This window comes from Fistularia commersonii, chromosome 7 (assembly GCF_037954325.1).
Source record: "Fistularia commersonii isolate RoL2024-O1a breed Wild chromosome 7, RoL_Fcom_v1.0, whole genome shotgun sequence".
NCBI classification, from domain to species: domain Eukaryota; kingdom Metazoa; phylum Chordata; class Actinopteri; order Syngnathiformes; family Fistulariidae; genus Fistularia; species Fistularia commersonii.
Genome location: NC_141290.1, coordinates 40,001 through 61,088, shown reverse-complemented (window position 1 = coordinate 61,088; position 21,088 = coordinate 40,001). Strand labels below are relative to the sequence as shown.

General features: G+C 54.5%; 2 protein-coding genes across 4 annotated transcripts in view; both read left to right on the top strand.

Moving 5' to 3' along the window:
- Nucleotides 1–592: 592 nt before the first annotated feature.
- Nucleotides 593–15,250, top strand: tdrd12 (tudor domain containing 12). Its single transcript, XM_086148907.1, has 32 exons — nucleotides 593–730; nucleotides 5,092–5,247; nucleotides 5,367–5,503; nucleotides 5,584–5,703; nucleotides 6,573–6,628; nucleotides 6,702–6,787; nucleotides 6,865–7,039; nucleotides 7,115–7,179; nucleotides 7,250–7,335; nucleotides 7,486–7,537; nucleotides 8,012–8,112; nucleotides 8,519–8,603; nucleotides 8,676–8,864; nucleotides 9,429–9,582; nucleotides 9,653–9,780; nucleotides 9,857–10,048; nucleotides 10,124–10,252; nucleotides 10,474–10,591; nucleotides 10,665–10,804; nucleotides 10,939–11,147; nucleotides 11,558–11,639; nucleotides 11,744–11,925; nucleotides 12,043–12,238; nucleotides 12,535–12,627; nucleotides 12,702–12,856; nucleotides 12,940–13,095; nucleotides 13,278–13,321; nucleotides 13,396–13,432; nucleotides 13,550–13,663; nucleotides 13,856–14,009; nucleotides 14,079–14,139; nucleotides 14,227–15,250. The coding sequence occupies exons 1-32, from the start codon at nucleotides 707–709 to the stop codon at nucleotides 14,298–14,300; spliced, it is 3,750 nt and encodes a 1,249-aa protein (XP_086005033.1). The 5' UTR covers nucleotides 593–706; the 3' UTR covers nucleotides 14,301–15,250.
- A 141-nt stretch (nucleotides 15,251–15,391) lies between these two features.
- The window catches only part of ankrd27 (ankyrin repeat domain 27 (VPS9 domain)), a 13,197-nt gene continuing 7,500 nt past the window's right edge, over nucleotides 15,392–21,088 (top strand). For all 3 annotated transcript variants that reach the window (XM_086148955.1, XM_086148953.1, XM_086148954.1), the window contains exons 1-5: nucleotides 15,392–15,735; nucleotides 17,177–17,299; nucleotides 18,187–18,297; nucleotides 18,479–18,787; nucleotides 20,968–21,027. In XM_086148955.1, coding sequence (XP_086005081.1) covers nucleotides 17,198–17,299; nucleotides 18,187–18,297; nucleotides 18,479–18,787; nucleotides 20,968–21,027 — 582 coding nt within the window. In that variant the 5' untranslated portion in view covers nucleotides 15,392–15,735; nucleotides 17,177–17,197. The remainder of the gene's footprint in view (nucleotides 15,736–17,176; nucleotides 17,300–18,186; nucleotides 18,298–18,478; nucleotides 18,788–20,967; nucleotides 21,028–21,088) is intronic.

Genomic DNA, 21,088 nt, shown 5'->3' with positions numbered 1-21,088 from the left:
TTATTTTGGTGTACAGACAGCGCCGATTCGTTGACATCTTCCCCCCGTGCTGTCGCAGAGGTTCTGCTTTCAAACAGATCCCAAGACAATGTAAACAGAACCTCACTCTGGGTCCAAAGCGAAGGCGGGCAAACGAAACACACGAAATAACGGCCGGTAGCCAAAGACGATCTGGCCGTTCAGATTGAACGTTTGCCGCTTAAATACGTCGTTAGATATGTGAAGAATGTTTCATCACAAGTTCTTTTAATCTCTCGTTTGGATAATTGTGCGTCTCATCCTGGTGTTTGGAGGACCTTCTGAAGACAAGCGCTTCTTCTCCGAAGGCTCCTGCTTCTGCGCCTGCGCGCTCAGCTCTTCGACCTGCCGTTCCGCCTCCAGCCAGCAGAGGGCAGAGTGGAGGCGCCTCGGCCGTCGACCTCCTGGCCGCTCCCCGACACTCTCCGTCTGCCGCCGCCGCCTCACCGCCAGCCCGGACTACGGAAAACACTCCTCTTTCAGTCCGGTTTAAAACAGCACGTTTCAAGACTTTATTCCGAAACAACACGTTAAAGCGGTGACGTTTTTTTTCGGACGTTTGTTTGGGCTCAAGTTAAGCTAGGCTAGGCTGGGCTAAGCTAGGCTAGCGCCTTGGCCACCTCCGGCGGAGCTGGCCTTGACCGGATGTCCGGTGGGGTGCCGCCATCCCGGGGCACCGACTCTCGGCATGCTGGAGATATCGCACCTGAAGGTCAGTGACTTCGATTTGAAATAAACGGTAATCTGTAAATCGTGTAATCTTCGGCGGTACGGCGAGTCATGTTCCCTTAAAGCGGCGCACTAGAAACCCTATTCAGCGCAGTGATGTATCAATTTTTTTCTCTACCATTTTGCTGTGTAACACAGTGAGTGACAGGTGTCCAGCCAATCAAATGACACGATGCAACTACGCTACGCAGCCAATCACGGCATTGACAGTACTTGCGCACGTGCTCTGTCCATAGAGGCTTTATAATAATGATAATAATAATAATAACAGTGTGGCGCTTAAGTGATGCTAATGCTAACACGCTAACCCCTTATCATGGTGAAACAAGCAGTGAATGTGATATGTCCACACATTTAACCAAAGTGAAAAAAAATGCGGTTCTCTTGAGTTGGAATGGCTCTTAGAGGTGGTGTAAATAGAAGAACCAGCGTTGAAACTGGGTGAGTTTTTTTTTTCTTTTTCGAGTGAGAAATGTCTACTATGCAAAACATGCAGCAAAGCTAAAGAAGTAAGCGAGTTTTATGATGGAAAAATAAGGACTAAGTGGAAGCTATGATCCGAGGTGGGATACTGACAGGTGGCCACAGCGTGCACATCTAGTGTTGCTCACAGTGGTCCTCAGTGTGCTCAGCGAGGTTGTCTTTATGCCCAGGCTTTTGAAAAATTCGAGAGAACATTGACGGCTAGTCCATTCCGCAAGGGCTACGGCTCGCCACCGATGCTTCCTGGATCTCTGTCGCTGGGGTCGGGGTCCGGTTGGAGGGAACAGGTTTAAAATGGCCGAGTGCCTTCTGTTTTTGTAGTTCCTTGTTTGGCCCCTCGGGTTTGCGTGTAGCCATGGGAAGAGTTTTGTACATTTACACGTGTTCATATGCACAAGTTGATGAACGTTATACTGTGTGTGGAAATGTCTGTGCGGGCACCCCTGGACTCTGAACTGACATGGAGCACTCGGGTCAAAGCTGTGCTCCACGACTCAAGGTTTGTACGCAGGTATATTGATATTTTATTGAGTATGAAGGTAGTTGGTGTGAGAGAGGAGGATACAGAGAGTAGGGTTAGATGGAGAAAGTTGATTCGCTGTGGCGACCCCTGAAGGGAAAAGCCCAAAGAAGAAGGAGTCTTTGAGAGTAGGGCAGCATTAGTAAAGACATGAACATAAAATAGAATATTCCTATAATCGTCCCACAGAGGGAACGTTTCAAGCCACACCCAGCGGTAAGGGGCTAGCGCAGTCACCAAGAGATAAATAGAAAATAAACTAAAGAATATAAACAGTATAAAAGTGGCAACTCGCAGCGTTCAACAGTGGTTACAGCAGCAACACCTTTGAACGTACGGTTGAATGAAAGGACCAAAGAAGTCTACTGAGAGCAGAGCTGATGTTCAAGAGCCCAGCAGCAGCTGGAAGGACCTGCCAAATCTCTGCTTTACACATTTGGGCTGACGGAGCTGTTCAGTGCCGCAGTGAAGTTCTGCATGGGGTGGGAGACATGGTCTGTCGGAGCCCATATCTTTGCTCTGATTCTCCTCTCTCCCACCCCCTGCACTGAGTCCCCATCAGCCGCCGACAGACTGCTGCTCTAGCAGACCGCGCCAAAGAACGTGGCCGACGCCACACGTGTGGAAAAAGGTCCTCAGTAGAGCGCCCAGCACTCCACAGGACCTGAGTCTCCTCAGCAGGCACAGTCTGCTCTGACCGTTCCTGGAGAGAACATCAGTATGTGAGACCAGTCCAGTTTGATGTTCAGGTGAACACCAAGGTACTTAGAGACCACTCTCACAATGTCATTCCCCTGGACGTCCATCGGTGCCGGGGCGTGGCCACGCCTGTCGAGACCTCCCGGCAGCTCTTTGGTGTCAGTTTCTCTGGTGTTTAACAGGAGGCGGCTCCGTAGGCACCGGTCCACAAGGTCCTGCATCGGCTCCCTGTACTCCCAGGCATCAGCAGCCTTGGTGAGTCCCACGGCGGCAGTAATTAGAGAACTTCTGCAGGTGGCCGTTGTCAGAACTGTGGATGAAGTCCACGGTGCGCAGGGTGAACAGGAAAGGGGCCAAGACCCTTCCCTGTCTTCCCAGTGGGGCCGCTGTGCTGCAGACCACCTCGTCAGAGACACAGTTCTTCGCGAGGTAGTCCAAGATCCACTTTTTGAGGTGACTGTGCATACCCATGAGCTCCAGCTTGTCCCTCAGCTGCAGAGACTGGATTGTTTCGAAAGCACCGGTGAATGCCATCCTCACAGTGCTTCCAGGCTCCAACCGGTGAGAAAGATCTCGGTGCAGGAGAAAGACGATCGTATCATCCACCCGGATGCCGGGCCTTCTGGCCGACTTTAGCGGGTCCATCGACGGTCTGAGCAGGGGACGTAGACGGGTCGGCATCAGCCGCCCCAGTGTCAGGACAGCACAGCCCACGTGTGCTCCTCTGCATCAGCGTCCTCTCTGACCATCCCCCGGTCCGTGTGTTCAAAACAGTCCCGTATGGCCCAAAGAGGCCTCCTCCTCAGTGCGAACCTGGATGCTTCTGATCGCGGCTTCGGACCCACAGACAAGAGGGATCGGCTCCGCAGAATGCGGTCCTCGGTTGGCTCTCATCCGTTTTGTTGGCGAGCGACCTGGCGTCCGTGGGAACGAGACTGGGCAAGCCGGTCCGTGTGGGTTAGCATGCAGCCTAGCACGCGGCCCGCTCTGCTTGCCCCGCTTTTGTTTGAGGTGTCTCCTCCGTCTCTAAGGCCACAGGGGGACGGCGGGGCCTCTGTGGTACGGTCGTCGGGCTGGCAAGAAGTCCTGAGCTTTTCCCCAACTCCCACAGTTCCGTTCTACTGTACTGGATTTATGCTTCCCCCCTTAGTTCTGCAGAAAAGTCAAACAAACACGGGAATGAGCCTAAAGTGCCGAGAGCTGTCGCTGCATCCGCATATACCGTATTTTCCGGACTATACGTCACTCCAGAGTACAAGTTGCACCAGCCATAAAATGCGTAATAAAGAAGGAAAAAACATATATAAGTCGCAATGGAGTATAAGTCGCATTTTTTGGGGGGAAATTTATTTAATAAAATCCAACACCAAAAATAGACATTTCATCTTGAAAGGCAATTTAAAATGAAAATAGAATAGAGAAAAACATGCTGAACAAGTATAGCCTGTATGACGCATAAACAACGAACTGAGAACGTGCCTGGTAGGTTATGTTAACGTAACATATTACGGTAAGAGTCATTCAGATAACGATAGCATATAGCACATGCTACAACCAAACAATCTCTGTCACTCTTAATCATTAAATCAAATGAAATCTTCTTCTTCGGTGTCACTTCTGAACAACTCCGCCAACTCCGAAGGTAGACAGTGCGCCGCTTCCTCATCTACCAGTACGCCGCTTACGTCAGAGTCGCACTTGCAGTTCCAATTATTCCCGCCTTTCTGGATCCCGACAGGATGGCGTCCTTGCTCTGACAGAGGCGATTGCATTGCATGAAGCGGTAACACCAGGAAGGTCCTCCCGCAGAGTCATTTATATTCATCTCCTTGGCAGACGCAACTGTACTGTTTACAAGCCTCTCCCGGCAGCACGTTGTTCAAGCACCCAAGTGTGAACTCCTTCCTCTAGCCGTGGCCAGCTAGCTTTTAGCCCGCGATAAGCTTTTTTAGTTTTCTTCATTTCAGTAAGAGTAACTTCCGCTTTTCTCCAGTCCCTTACAAGTTTCTCACTAACTTCAAACTTTCTCTCTGCTGCTCGATCGCCATTTTCGGCTGCATATTTCACTACATCCAGCTTGTAACCTGCAGAATATGATTTTCTTTTCAGTGCCATTTTTGTTCTGCCCTTCTCAGTTGTTTTTATAAGTTAGCGCGAATGTTGAAATGATCAATTTTCATAAGTACAGAAGTCGCTGGCAACTTCTTTTTTCACAACCCACTTCTGCCATGACCCGCCCCCGCTGAATTTTGATTGGTTGGCATGTGTGTGTGACGACCGCCGTTCTATTGAAGACACACACGCAGACACAGACACACACATATCAGAGCAAGAGAGCTCAATTATTTCACACATAAGTCGCTCCAGAGTATAAGTCGCACCCCACGCCAAACTATGAAAAAAACGCGACTTATAGTCCGGAAAATACGGTACGTGTGAATAGGATATATATACATAGTCTTGTGTCCAGGTTACTCATGTGATAAGTTTGTGTGTGTGTGTGTGTGTGTGTGTGTGTGTCTGTGTGTCTGTGTGTGAGTGAGAGAGAGAGAGGTCCACTTCACAACCCTGTTCTGGTGAAGAACTGTAGAGGAGAGGTTCCCACTGCAATATCAGAGATAGCTGCTGGCTTTGTGATCCAGGTGGAGAGCCCGTCCTGCCTGTGGGGACGAGTGGTCCAGGGGCCCGGCGGGGGGGCTGAGACCACCGAGGAGTACGAGCGTCTGCTGGATCGGATCAACCTTTTCTACCGTGACGCCGCCTTCGGCCCGAAGCCCCGCCAGCTGCAAGAGGGACAGGTGTGTGTTAGACCTCTGACCTGCTGCGTGCTAAGCCCCGGCCACCGCAAAATGCAAGAGGGATGAGTGTGTTCGTTGCATGTCCGCGGCGTGTGTGTTGTCTCCCTACCCCCGGCCAGATGTGCGTCGTCTACTGGGGTGTGCGGGGGATGTGGTGCCGCGCCCTGGTGGAGGCCGTCTTCGTGGACTCGACGACTCGTCTGGCTCGCTGCTTCCTGGTGGACTACGCGGAGAGACTTGTCGTTGCCTCAGACCAGTGAGACTAGAGTCCCCGTTGCGTGACCGGGCACCTGCAGACACACGGGTCGTCTGATTTGGGTTTGGATGTTTGTGAAGGACTCGGCCGGCCCAGCAGGACTTCCTCCGGCTGCCCTTCTGGATGAGGAGCTTCCACCTGGCAGGAATCAGACCCACCACATTGCAGGTGTCTGTGTGTCAGGACAAGGCTGAGCTCATGTGAGGATGTGAGACACACACTCATACACAGGAACGCATACACTTAGACACACACCCGCACAGGGGCGCATACGCTTAGACACACACACACACACACGCACACACACACACGGACGAATACACTTAGACACATACACACACAGACGCAAACACTTAGGCCAGTGCTTCTCAATTATTTTCTTTTACGCCCCCCTAGCAAGAAGAAAACAATTTGTGCCCCCCCACTCTCCACCGCCACTATAAATATCATCTGTCTCTAAAATTGTTATAAGTACACCTCTGCATTAAATTGTATCCTTATTAACATTTATGAAAACAAAAAAGAAAGCTGTATAATTCAACTTACAACAAAGAATAACTTTACTAACATTGTTTTTAGTCTGTGGCAGAAAAGATTTGAAGTGTCAAGTTTCCTCGTCTGCCATTGTAGTCACAATGTAGCCGAGCGCTACGTACGCTTCGTCATATTTCCTCGTCTTCGCTTTCGGGCGACTTTCTTTTGTCTCGTTATCTTCTTCTCTCTCCGCCTTCTTTTCATCCCCGTTAAAAAAATGTTCACGTCGTCTCTCGAGGGTTCGTTTACAGCACTTCATATCGCCTGCTCGGTTCAAAAACCCCTACACCGTAGAGCTAATACTCCCTGCGCACACTCTGACAGTGAGAGCCACTGCCAACTACTGTAGTGGATGTGCAATTACACTTTATTCCAGTACGGCAAAAAAAGGATGTTCCCCAGGGTCACACGTGCCCCCCTGGCATCGCACTAACCCTAACCCAGGGGGGTGCCCCACTGTTTGAGAATGACTGACTTAGGCGCACACACACACACACACACACACACACTGGGACGCTTTGGTTGTGTCGTGCAGAGGCTCCAGGCACTGGGACAGTTCAGCCACACTTTACCTGCACCGGCTGCTTCAAGGTGAGTCCAGTAGAGTCAGACGCCCCCAGGTGAGACCACCCCTCCCCCTCTGACCAGCTGCCCCCTCCTGCAGCCTCTACCCGGACCACGGCGGTGCTGCTGGACTCAGACGGCCACTCCACCGCCACCCTGCTGTACCTCGTGGTGGGAGGCATCAAGGTGCGTCGCCTGCGTTCAGAGCCGGGAATGAGATGTCATCGGGGCCTTGGGTCTGAGCTCGGCCCCTAATGTTTCAGATTTGCGTCAATGACGACCTGGTGGCCAAGCGCTTCGCCTACTACACCGGAGAATTACTTGACAGTGCGCTGGACCAGGAGGTCCGATCCCCGGTCATGCTGTCCGGTGCCGTCTTTGATCCGAACACCCATGAGGGCTTCCTCTGGCGGCCGGTACAGGACCCGTCCCCGCAGGGTAAGCTCTCGCTCGTACCTGGCTCGGCACGCTGTCAGACGGGCCCTGACGCCGTCCTCTCTCGCCGACTTTCAGCCCAAAAGATGCACCGACAGAAATTCTCCATGGAATCATCCCGTTCGCCCGGGTCTTCCCCTCAGGCGAGTCCCGCCACCCTCTCTTTTTGATACTGTTAACACTGACTCTGACCTCTGACCTCTGCTGCTCCAGGGCCAACCAGAGCTGAAGACCTCTGAAGAAGCCGGGGGATCAGAGGTCATGGAGCCGCAGCGGGCGGTGGATGTGGACGCAGACAGGTGAAGATTGTTGAAGATTGTTGTCCGATGTTTAGTTCCAACATGTCCCGACCTACGACTTCAGTGTGTCGGGGCGCACTCCTGTCCTCAGATTGGCCGGAATCAGCAGCGCGTTCGACCATGAAATGACAGCTGTTTTCTTTTCCAAAGCAAGCTCCTGAAGTTCCTGGATTCCAGAGGAAGTGTCCAGGAGAATCTACCGGTGGGTCTCGCCGTGTCGGTACATCGACTGGGATACACTGAGGTGGGCGGGGCCTGTATAAAACAGGTTGTTACAGAGAGAAAAAAAACTTCCAAATCATGACGGGATTTGTAAAATGCCTGTGGAGGGTCTCAGTCATCCAGGTCATGCTGAATTCTTGTCTTGGTAACTGGACTTGAATTTCTTCACTCATTGACGTTTCACCCCTCATCCGAGAGGCTTTTTCAGTTCACGTGCGCGTCTTGAAGTGAAGAAATTCAAGTCTAGTTGACAAGACAGGAAGACTTCGACAAGAATTTGTAAAATGCTTCAAGAACAGCATCAGAAATCATACGAACAGAATTAAATATCAGAAAACCCTCTGATTTTAAACCTAATTAACGGAGAAGTCCCTCATGGGGATGTATTCTAGACCGTGCGTGTGTTAGAAGGTTTCATGTCCAGACCGAAGTTCCGTATTTACTTCCCCACCAGACTCTGGCCCGTCGTCAGTGTTTCCGTCAGGTGGGCCAGCAAGAGGAGATGAAGGCCCGTCCACCTGGTCGACCAGCTGATGCCTCAACACAGCAAGAAATGTGAGTCTTCATCTTAATTCTCAGGGGAGGACCTGTGAACCTGGGCCTCACTGTCGACCGTCATGCGAGGGGTCCGTCGAGGGAGGGGGGCTTTGTCTTGTCACCCGGGGTCCTCGGACAGTTGGGTCAGTGCCGCGGAAAGGACGGGTTCTCCGACCGCTTCAGTTAGCGCGCATCTCGGACCGAGAAGCCCCGGGAAGAAGACGTAGGCGTTGTTAGGATGAAACCGGATGCGACGCTACACCGTCAATGTAAACATGGTCGCCAAGGCAACAGGTGGACAGAGAGGATAAGTTTGAAGGAGCATCCGTGAAGCCCTTTTTTTTTTTTTTTAGTTTGACCATCGTGACTCGCTGCCCCGCTCTGACAGTCCCCTTCACACTGATGGAGATTCACCTCCCCGCAGGTGTGAGGCTCTGGTGCACTCCGGCGACCTGCTGGAGCCATGCGACGGCCTGGATGACGCTCCCCTGACCGACGCCCTCCGTCAGGTAAACCTCGACGCGTGGGGACGAGGCAGTGGATTCCTTCTAGTGTGAGAGAAGACGCCCCTTTGGTTGCAGGTGCTGCGGGCCGGGCCGCCGCCCTGTCCGCTGACGCCGGCGGAGCGGCACAGCTGGCCCGCCGTGGCCCGGGGCCGCAACGCTCTGGTCGTGTCGCCCGGAGCTGAGCGGCCGCTCGGTTACCTGCCCCCCCTCCTTACCCGTATACTGCTCCACACCGTCCCGTCTGCCCCGGATTCCCGGTCAGGGGTGAGTTTGTAAAGAGGGGCGGGGGGTTCTCTATGACATCACTGTGACGTCACCGGCTCCTCTGTAAATGGAGTCGTGGCCGGCGGGGCGGCCGGGTAAGATGATGCTCCTCTCCACTCTGACCTACCTGACCATCTCCATGGCCGTTGGTGTGTTGGTTTTGTGGTTCCTGTTCTGAGGGGAAGCTGTGGTGTTCTGAAGCCGTCCTATCACAGAAGAGCTGTGATGTCAGGGATAGTGCTGAACCTTCTCTGACATTCCAACCAACGTCCCTGATTGGTCAGTGGTGTCCTCAGCACTGTCAGGGCCATGTGTTGTGTGTGTTTATACTCCTTTATACAGACATGTTTCAGTGTCACCCACGTGGCTGTGAATTCCTGATGTGCACTAAATACTGAGCCATCGCTAGTTTGACAGCACGTGTACCTGAATGACTCCTGTCACATGACTGGAGGAGATGAACCCGCCTACTGTTCAGTGCCAACAACAAGATGGACCTGAGTACTCCACATCGCCCCGCACCGGCTCAGATGACCACCTCTGATGTTCTCAATCTGTTCCCAGCCTGTGGCTGTACTGCTGTGCCCGGGCTGGGAGAAGGTCCGGGTGGTGTACGACCTGCTGGAGGAGATCGAGGTCTCGAACGTCCTCCGTCCGTTCACCGCGCTGCTGGGTCACGACAAGTGCGAGACCAAGAACCTTCGGATCCCCAGGAAGTGTGAGTCTGCAGAACAGCAACACAACCTTTTGAAGGCCCGCCGGTGTTACGGGTGCCTTTATTTTGAAAGGCCTGCTGCTGGTGACCACACCCTTCAGTCTGGTTCGCCTGCTGTCCCACCATTGCTTCCAGTTCCTTCGTCTGTGCCATCTGGTGCTGGACGAGGCCGACCGACTTTTCGCTCAGGCTCCTGAACAGGTGAGGTTCACGCTCGACTCCCGTTTCCATGGAGACAATTCCGCAAATATGAATGGCGTTTTCTGGGCGTCGACAGATGGCTACCATCTTGCAGCACTTCCAAAAGGTGACCTCCGGTAAGGAGAAGGGTTCCTGCCCTCAGCAGCTGGTGGCTGTGGCCAAGAGATGGACGCCTCCCATGGAGGACCTCCTAGCCAATCACATGCTCTGCCCCTTCATTGTCATCACAACGCCTGGGGAAGCTGCTCTATACGGCGACGTCCAGCAGGTCCTCAGAAAACCAACAGCGCCCGCGAGCAGTTTTTCCTCAGCATTCCTTTACTCCAGATGGTTCTCCCGACAGACGGTCCTCCTGACTCCTGAGGGCGGCAAGATGGCCGCAGTCCTAGCCGCCTTGGATTTCCGGCCCGCCGTGCGGGAGAAGATAGTGATCGTCGGCGGCACGGTCGAGGAGGTAGAGGACATTTTCAAGGTGAGCTGTCCTAAAGAAGGTCGGGAGGTCGGGGAGAGCCGGTCGGCCGGGTCAGCGCCCTGCATTACTCAGGGGTTGTTTTTTCCATGAATTCAACTTGTAATTCCGGAATTCAGGGCCGGATGGCGAACAATGACGGGATATCTGCCCATCCATCCATCAGCCGGCCCTCCATATTAGTCGACGCGTGAATGATTGACAGTTTGCCGTCTCCCCGCCAGGTCATGAGCGACAGGACCGCCCTATGCCTGAAGGCCCAGCAGGGAGTGCCGGAGCAGTTTGGGGCGGTGCTTCGGCAGTGGGAGCGAGACGCGAGGCCGGGGACGCACCTGGTTCTAGGTCAGTAGCCTGCGGCCCCCTGCACTTCCCCTGGGTCCGCTATCCCCTGACTCGGACGCCGCTGTCCCCCCAGTGACCACCGACCAGACCCTTCCCTGCTTGGACATCCGGGATGCCACGGCCATCGTGCACTTCGGCTTCCCCCCCTCCGCTAGGCTGTTCGGCAGCCGACTGCTCTGCCTTTCCAAGAACTTCAGGGACCTGTCTCAGCAGGTGAGCTGTGTGTGTGCGTGCGTGCGTGCGTGCGTGCGTGCGTGCGTGCGTGCGTGCGTGCGTGCGTGCGGGGGAGGGGGCGTTCATCCATGTCTGCGGGGCCCGTCTTCTCTGACTGCCCTGTCTCCCCAAAGGCGCCCCGGAACCCCACCATTGCCCGCTCGCTGCTGCTGGTTTCTGAGAGAAACGCTCGCCTTGTCCCGCGCCTGCTGCACTACCTGAGGAGAACCAGTTCTCCGCTGCCTCCTGAGCTCCTGGTCCTTGCCCGGCTGGTTCAGGCCGCCGCTGAGGACGCAAAGACGGGCTCCCTCTGCGGCCGGCTGAAGAGCCTCGGGACCTGCAGGTGGGCTGGGGGGATCGCCGGATCGCAAGACGCCGCCTTAGTTAACAACTGCCAGCCGGGGGACGTGTCAGAACCCTCGGCCCGGGTTCTGGACCGACGCGCCGTCTGCCATGTGACCAGTCCACAGGCAATCACAGAACCCGGCGGGACCGGAGCTGTGTAGTTCACGTCCCAGTCCGAGGCAGACCCGTCTGTTTAGTTCACAGTCACGGTACAAGTACACGGTCGTATTGACGCCCAGAGCAGGAGGGCTGGATCAGAACAAACCCCGTGACCGACAGCCTGAGGGCTCCAAAGGGAGCTCCTTTGACTGATCTTCTCGGGAACATGTGGGCTACACACACACACACGGATTCCACATACCCCCGGGGGTCCCCCTCATTGTGTGTGTGTTTGGTTGGTCCCTACAGGGATGACAGTGTGTGTCCAGACCGTCACAGGATAGTTCCCCACCTGGATCATTCGGACCTCCCGGCGTCCGGAGTGCTCGAGGTGACCTCACTCACACGCCTGTTGCTTTAAGGAGCGATGCTCCTCTGGGTTTAGTGTGGAAAGGACCTCAAGCGGCGTCAGAAAATGTTCCGTGGAACCCCCAGGTGGTGCCCCTCTACGTCAAGACCGCCACCCTCTTCTACGGCCGACTCGTCGGAAAGGACAGATCGGCCTTCGACAGGATGGCTTCAGAAATGGTGTCCTACTACGTGGACAAGATGCCCAGAGCGCTAGAACCGCTGGAGGGGGGGCTTTATGCCATCCAGGAGGACCAGACGTTCCACAGGTGAGATGCTTCACCTTTTCCCCGACCCCGCCCACATGAAGGTGCCTTCCAGAACCCTCAGCGTTAGCTCCGGTTTGACGTCCGAGCAAGGATGTTCAGAGTGTTCTGTTGATGCAGGGTGAAGGTTCTGTCTTCTCCGGACCGAGCGGGGCGGCTCTTGGTCCTGCTCCTGGATGTGGGGAAAGAGGAGGAGGTGATGGCCGACCAGGTCCTCAGCCTGCCGGACCAGTTCCGCCATCTGCCCGCACAGGCTGTGGAGATGGTTTTGTGTGGACTGAGGCCTGCAGATGGAGAAAACAGCTGGCACCCCAAGGTTCTCTCATTTCTAAACACACATGCACGTTGAAAATGCAGACAGTGAAGCTCAGATCTCAGTAAGCCTTGGTGACTAAAGGACTGCTGGGACTGACTCAGATGGTGGAGTGGTCCCACACCTGAACGGGCCGGTCCGAACAAAAGCCACAAAGTGTGGGTCCTCAGGTTGAGGCTCTGGGTAGCCGCAGAGCAGTTCGTACACGATAGAGGTGTAAGATGAAGAGGCCGGACGTGAACCGGCCGTCGACCCGTGATGTTGAACGGCAGTCTGATCGAAGCGGGTCTGAGTTACAGGTGACCAGAGCCGTTAGGCAGAAGATCCGAGGCCTGCGTCACCGAGCCAGAGTGGTTCTCACTGCTGGAAACACGGTGTTCTTTGACTCCATGGTAGGCTCCCTTCCACCCCTTCCGTGACATCGTTCCATAGCGTCCGTCACGGCTGAACCCGAGCGCGTCCCCAGATCCTTGTGGCCGAGGTCCCCGGGACCGGTGTCCTGATCAACAAGCACAGCGTGCCGGCCCTGGTCCTGAGCACGGGGATGGGGGAGGCCAACAGTCAGCATGTGGGTCTTCTGAAGGCGCTGCAGCAGGACGCCAAGACCGCTCATCCGTCCAGGTGAGGGGGCGCGCCGTCGGTCCGGGATCGGGACTCGCCATACCGCCGACCCAAACCCAGACGGACGGGCTTTGTGTCCTCAGCCCGCAGCAGGCTCCGCCGGGAGGCCGGATCCAAGCAGAGGACCAGCTTCTGGCTCAGACCGTTAGAGCTGCTGCGGGACAGAGGCGAGAAGAGAAGGTCCCGTCTGACTCCAGACCTGAAGACGTGGAGAAGAATGTTCAAGCCTCCGGTCTGAGGTCAGTTGTCCAGTTTACCTCCAGAAAACAATTTTCAGAACGTCGGCAGAGCTCGGTGTCAGGGTTCCTGTCCGTTACACCGTCGTGGTCTTGTGATCTACATGCCCAAAGAATGGCCTCTTAATGTGTGTGTGTGTGTGTGTGTGTGTGTGTGTGTGTGTGTGTGTGTGATGTCAATCCAGAGATGGAGAACCTCACTTCTGCTCCTCTGATGTGCCCGATGAAGGTGAGTTCTGTCTTTATGGGGGAGGTGAGATCTGAATCCCCATGAACACACACGTTACGTCCTGTATTTCACAGCTCCAGAGGATCATCTGATCGGCCCAGAGTCCTTCAGGTACCTTCAGATATGGAGGGATCACACGCCAGACAAAGCAGATTGGTGGCGGGCTTTCAGTCAAAGTTGAAGTCATTAGAATAGAGGAGAGTACAACGTCTCTCCCCTGTTCCTCAGCTTCCACCCTCAGGTCCGCTGGTACCAGTCCACCCGGGCTCTCACCGTTAGGCTGGTTCTGACTGGACCCGAGGACCAGAGCTGCCACTTCTACTCTGATAGGGTGGTCTACAGGTGGGGGTTCCTGATTGTCACATGACCTCCCCTGCACCTCAGCTGTCCATGTGCCACAGTTAATGGCCGTGTGTGTGTGTGTGTGTGTGTGTGTGTGTGTGTGTGTGTGTGTGTGTGTGTGTGTGTGTGTGTGTGTGTGTGTGTGTGTGTGTGTGTGTGTGTGTGTGTGTGTGTGTGTGTGTGTTCCTACAGTGGCAGAGTGAAGGGCAGACTCTACAGACTTGACCTTGAGCTGCAGCAAAGCATCGCCGCGGAAACCAGCAGCTGGGCAATGAAGTCCGAGCAGCCTGTCCTGACCCTGGTGAAACAGCGGGAGGGCCTGTGGGACAGACTGACCCGGTCCAAGGTGGGAAACGCCGCACGGCCCACTTCTCTGCCGCCGCCGCTCCCACTAACGGACACTTGTCTTTCTCAGAACATGTTTGTGAGATTCGACACGGATTACCTGGAGGACGACGAGGACGGCGAGGATCAAGGTAACCTTAGAAACGGCCGTATTCATTCACCCCCACGGCTGACAGTCAGCTTTCCGTATGTGTGTGTGTGTGCGTGTGCACCTGCAGGTGTGTGTTTCGTGGAGAACACCGGCGAGGAGGACCATTATGTGCACTCAGACAGTGGCAGTGAGAGTGACTGAGGGCTATGACCTTTGACCCGATCACCTGGCAGGGACGGACCCTCTAACACCAACCAAGAAGAATCCCTGCTCTGCACCGACCGAGACGCCTTCCTCACCAGGACGTCGGCTGACATCCGCCGTGAAGCAGGCCCGAGTGTGTTTTCTTCACACCTGGATAGTGGAATCTAAGGCCGGGTGTGGAGAAGGTCCTGTAAGAAGTGACCGCACCCCGTTCCCGACCTAGGACCTTGTCCGGTCCCTCGTGGACCCTCCTTTTTGACTGAGACAGATCACGTGACGCATCTGGCGTTCTGCCGGAGGGTTCTGGTCCATGAGGAGTCTTGTGGTGAACACGGTGAAGATTGAAACCCCTCCGGCTCAGATGGGACCCTGGAGCCGTGTGCAGTTGGGCTGCAACGCCCCCCTGTGGAGACTTGCTAAATCACAGGCGGCTCCCTCCACCAGGCTCTTGATGTTCTGGAGTGCCAGCTTTGAACAGGTTGAGGAGCAAAGGGAAGCCATGGGGTTGTCAGGGGCGCGGCTTAACTAGCTGTCAATCACAGGGCCACACTCCCAGCGTGCCGGGACTCTCCGGGTTCCCGTCTCTGCTGTAAGGAGCGGTCCCTGGGAAGCTCTTTATTGTCGCACTTTATTGTCTGGTCTTGTGCAGCATCTGAGAAGATCCTGGCGCTTCAAACACCACCTCAGAAGTTGAGGTGAAACAAGCTGCACATGATGGAAGGAAAGATTTTTTGGTTTGTTTTATTCACTTTGGTTGGACTCAAACAGACCGAGGAGGCTGGATGTCCTCTGGTGTGCTGTCTAGCTTCCGTCAGATGCTGGATTCAGGAGGAAGTCGTTTCCAAAGCAGAGCTGTGTTCTCCTCGGCCTGCGGGACAGCAGACCTCCGGTAGAAGACTTTCTGTTCCTAACCATTGTTCTGTTGAGTCAATAAATAAGTCATTCACCTTCCTGTCCAGAGGGTGGCTTCAGGTCCTCTGTCCCGCGGGGTGAGAAGTCCCGAGTGGAATAAGTCAGTATTCCACGCCGTGGACGACAGTATTCCACGCTGTGGATGTCAGTACTCCACGCCATGGATGACAGTATTCCACGCCGTGGATGACAGTATTCCACGCCGTGGATGTCAATATTGCACGCTGTGGCTGTCAGTGGGCCGGCAGTCTTGTCTCGTACACAGCGCCGTGCACGGCGGTGGCCGCCGGGGGGCAGCAGAGCCGCCCGGTCCTTGCGTCAGAGAAGCAGAAGCCCCGGTCCCACCGCCGGTCTCTCCTCCGGTCCCTCAGCTAGCAGCCCTCCCCGGTTCCTCCGCCGGTACGACGCCTCCACCGGGCACCGGAGGGGAGTTGACGTGCCCCCGCCGCCCCGCGGACCCCGGTACCGGGCGGACGCCATGTCCGAGGCCGGATGACCGGAGGACGCCGCTGATCAGCAGGTACCGTCCCCGATGCTCCGGCTGCTAGCTAAGCGCTAACACATACGTGCCGAGCCGAAACCCGGGCGTCGGTCCGCCATTCGACAACACCTTGTCCCGGTGTTTCCGCCACCGCCGATCCGGAAGCCAAGCGCTCAACCATCGGAATAGCTGCCATTTATCCCGCGGAGGGTCGGTGCACGGAAGCGGCTCGGGTGCCTGTGCGTGTGTATGCATGTTGACGGAGCAGGCGGCCGGAAGTTGGCCGTTAAAAAAAAACAACCTTGCATCGGTGTGTGTGAAGGGGTGCTCGCGGAGTGCACGTAACCGGAAGTACTGCGTTAAGGACACGAAAAACACGTATGCTGCGTGTGCGTGTGTTGACAGAGCAGGCGACCGGAAGTCAGGCGTTAAAAAACAATGATGCATCCTGTGTGTGTATGCGTGTGCGTGTGTGTGCGCGCGCAGGCGCTCATGTGATTGCTGTGGATTCACTCAGCCAAACCAAACATTAGGATACTTTAATCCATTCACACACTCACATGACCTTTCAAAATAAAAGCACATATCTGTGTCACATTGACGTTATCACTGGCGATCTGATAGAGGCTTGATCGTGGACCCCCCCCCCCCGCCACACACACACACACACACACACATACACACACACGCACACACACACACACACACATACACTCACAGCCCTCCGGGTGTGTCAGCTGAGGGGCCGTGATCTGGCAGTGTGACGCCGCGGGGGCGGGGAGGCCACGTGACCCCGGTCTGCTGGTGGGGAGCGGGCGAGGTGAGCAGGCTCCCTGACCTTTCACTCGCAGGGGTCCAAACACAGGGCGTGCCATCGGATCTTGTCCTCGCCGGTGTGGTACGCGGCCATCTTGTCCCTCCGTGGTTGCCACGGTGACCATGTACACGGGGTCCCAGGTCAAAGATGACAAAAGTATTCAGCAGCAGTGCCCGGACTCTTCGCTTTAGCACGCTACTGTTAAGTAACGCTTGACTTCGTAGGTCGTGACACCTTAACAACCCCTGCAGATCGGCTGCTGTCTTGGCCGGCTGCTGGAGTCATGGAGAATGGAGAGGGAGCTGCTACGTGAGAAGGAGTTGAAGTAGAGACATCTGCCAGGTGGATGCTGTCAAAGCTAGGATCTGCCGGACTGTCACGCCGCTATTAACCGTGCGGTGCGTCAGGGATCAGCCGCCGAGGGGGAGGAAGCCATCGTGCGTTGACGACGACTCGTCTCCGTTCTTCCTCCCGATCGCCCCGACCGAGCGGCTTCGGGTTCAGTTCGGGTTCGATGCGGACGTGTCCTGATGTTGAGTAGCTGCACAAACGGCCGACAGCCTCGCCTGTCCCCGTATGAGGACGCCGAGGTCCATGACATCCACTTCCTGTGTCGTGTCAGTCGCTTCCTATCATATGTGGTCACTTCCTGTCCCCCCCCAGGACCCAGACCTCCAGGTCCCTATGGCTGTTTATGATGAGAATATCCTGAAGAACCCGTTCTACGTGGCTCTGGAGAAGCAGAGACCGGATCTCTGCAGCCGAGTGGCCGAGCTGCACGGAATCGTAAGACCTTCCCTTCCTTCTACTCTTCGGCGTCCCCGTCGATCACGGGCGGATCTGCCTCCACGCCCTAATTGTGTCTGAGATGATCGGATTCCGTCTGGCTCAGCAGATGCTCCGTGGTTTTCAGAACGTCTGTGAACTCCTCCTGCCCTCTATCGGACAGGGAGGGAGATTTCAGAGAGGTTCTGTGGGAATGAGAAGCTGTTATTCTCTGGCTGGCCCGTTGTTTCCTGCCAAAACCTTCTTCTCACAGCAACTGGACTTGATTTGCCCCCGAATGAGAGGTGAAATGTCTTGGAGGGAGAGGCTTCTTCATCCAGAGGCTACTTCCCTTTTTATCAGTACCATCCATATTGATCTACTGTGTCACATCTTCTCATGCTCCCGGAGGTGTTGTGGCTCAACAAGCAAATGTCCCAAAAACTGCCACTTCCGTTTGAAACATTACATTACACTACAGTCATTTGGCAGACGCTTTTATCCAAAGCGACTTACGAAAAGTGCATTTCAGTCACCAAAGATCAAAAGTACCAGTAGTCGGAAGTCAGAAGTGACCACTCTACCAAATAGCCATCTCAAAACCATATACATACATACATTCATTTCTTCCTCTTTTTTGGGGGGGGGTTAGGCGTAGGGTTAAGGGCTGTGTGCGATTAGTGTTGGTGCTTGGAACATCTTCAAGGGAAGAAAATTGAGCCCAGTTGCCAGGAGAAGGAGATTTTGACCAGAATTGACCATGACCCGGATGACTGAGAACCTCAGACAGACATGGGTGGCTGTTGCAGTTTTGATCCTGTACAACCTCAGGCTGGAGAACCAAAGGACAAGGAGGAGCAGGCGGTTCCTTTGGGTCCCAGCTGTCTTACCTCCGTCCTTTTCCCCAGGTTCTGGTTCCGTGCTGCGAGAGTCTGACGGCCGGAAGCTTCTCGGACTCTCATTTCGACAGCTACGTCCTGCAGCCGCTGGAGAATGGGTTCCAGACTGCAGATGGAAAGGTGGGTCTCCAGAATCTCCAGAACTGCGGTCTGGAGCGGGGGGGTGTCACCTGAAGTGGAGTCATATCTGTGAGGAGAGGATCGGAGAGGAGAGGTCGTGACTCACCCGATGAACTGGGGAAGGCGATGAGGTCTGCGTCTCCCCATCTGACCATGTGGCGCTGCGGTTCTGATGTTTCAGGAGGTCCAGATTCAGAACAGGCAGGTTCTCCTGGGCGCCGGCTTCCCGACCTGCAGCTCCGTATCCATCCTGTTTGAGGAGACCTTTTACAACCAACAGGAGCAGAGCTTCAGCATCCTGTGCATCTCCGGGCCAGTGGAGGCCCGGCCCGGCCCGTCCCCTCCCGGACCCCCAAGCCCCCTCTGCCTGAGGAGCCTGGAAGAGGTCCGGGACTTCCTGGGACGTCACGTGTACAAACTGGACAAGATGATCCTCAGCTTCTGTCAGAGCTTCAAGGAGCAGGAGAGGAAGGGCCTCCGCCACCATATTGTATGTACACCGCCACTACTACTACTACTACTAGTATTACTATAACTACTCCTACTACTACAACTTGTCAGACTACTGTGAGCCCTGGCCTCACCGTACCACTAGTAATACTCCTTTGGGAGCAGGAGGGGAAGGGCCTCCGCCACCATATTGTACGACTGCTGCGACTACTTCTATTGCTCCGTCATTTTCCAACTATTGGGCGCACCTGAATAGAACCCGCGCCCACCAAAGGATTGTTATATACGGGCCGCACTTGTCTATAAGGGAAGAGTGTCCATCTCCAGCATATCTACACAGGAAGATTTGTTTCGCTTTGAATTAAATACGTACCGTAAATGCTTCCTTTCCTAACAGTGCCTGTAACGTATCAGGTTAAAACAGTAGAAGATACAATAGCCTACCAGGAAAGGTCATCGGTGTCCACTCAAATCACCAAAGCGCTCTTCTCCTGGGTGGGAATCAAACAGCCGTCCCACACCGTCAATGTCTCTGGTGGAAACCTCACGGCGCCGCCTGTGTGTCATTTCAGGGGTCCGATTGTTACCAGGACAAATGCTATGGCGGCTTGAAGCCCGTAAAAAGCCAAAAGTTAACTCCAGATTAGTTTAAGCCGCAGTGTTGAAAGCATGCGGAAAAAGGCACGGGTAGTAGACCAGAAGTTGCGGTACTGCTGCTTCCACTTTTACTCATACTACTATTACTACTATCTTTTTTTTTCTATTTATTCATTTTACTTACCCAGGAAACACCTCTCATGGAATTTAAGAATGTCTTTTTCCCTGGGAGCCCTGGCCTCGACGGGCTGTAACATACACAAAGCACATTGCCACAATGACACAGATAAAACACCTGCAGAAGGAACAGAGAAGGGCAGGAAAGTCCAGTTCGGCAAGCGGGTTCAGAGAAACGGATGCACGTGGTGGAATCGGTCTGAAGAACTCTGACTGGAATGAAGGGGGCTCGGTGAAATGAACTCCGTTTACGGCCTTCCTGCTGCATGACCCACGCAGAAGGTGCGGGATGGACCACGGCCCTGTCACCCGGTTCACCTCTTCAACAGGAGATGGAGTAAAGGGAAAGACAGAGTCACGGATTACAGAGTCCCGCCTTCCCAATCGAGCTCACGGTGGTGTGTTGACGCTTTACAACTCGTATCAGCCTTTAGAAGACATCCAGCGGAAGCCTTCATACACAGTAGATCTTCATCGTCCGACACGGACAGGAGTCTCAGCAACAAGGCGGCTCTTTGCTTGACAAGAGAAACGACTTATTTCTAAAGTAAAATTCCCATTTTAGCCCTGGCTTCTTCATAAGGTTCTCCACGTGTGGATTGAAAGTGTGGGAGTCATCAGTCCAGACACCCAGGTCTTTGAAGCTGTGGACCACCTCCGTCATTTCCCTCAGCGTGGACACTGAGGGTATCGACTCCTAGAATAGGAAAACAACCGTAGCTCGTTCTGTTCGCCGACAACGAGTTTCAGGTGGCGCTATATGTGCTAGACAGCGACAAAGAAGTTCTCCAGGGATCGGAGGGCCTGTAGCTGTTAGTCACTGGGTTACCAGCATAGAAATGCACATTCAGACTTTTGGGCCCAGATCATGAACAAGAGGGCGTTAACAGGGTCACAGGGTCAGACACGAACTTAAAAACAGCATAGTTTATGTCTCCTACCACTACTTCTACTGGCCCTTTGACCTCTGACTCGACGACGACTGCTGCCGTCTGCTACAACCGGTGCTTCTTCTTCTAATACTACGGTTAAGATGACTACCCAGGAAGCAGGAGAGGAGCAGTCTGTGCCACCATGTTGTGTGTCTACTTCCATTCCTATGTCTATTGCTCCTACTACTAGCAGTGCCCCTCTTACTTCCAGGACAAATACTAAGATTACTACTTGGGGAGCAGAGGAGGACGTGTCTCTGTCACAACATGTTATGACAGGCCACTGCAAATACTAATACTTCAAATGATAACTACTATTACTCCTAATACCCTTCTTCCTCCTACCACAGCTTCTACTCAACTACTAATACTCCCTCTGCTCCTCCTCGTCTCCTTGGAAGTCTCAGTCATCGTAGAAGACTGTGTTTGTTTCTCCTGACGTGTGTGTGTGTGTGTGTGTGGGTGTGTGTGTGTGTGTGCGTGTGTGCGCGTGTGTGTGCGTGTGTGTCGTTAGGACTCGGTCCAGGGCCTGTACACCCGCTGCCTGCAGTGTCTGCTCAGAGACTCCCGGCTGGTCAGTCCACCGCACACACACTGTGTCCTCCCCCCTCGGCGATGACTCACCGCTTCCTGTC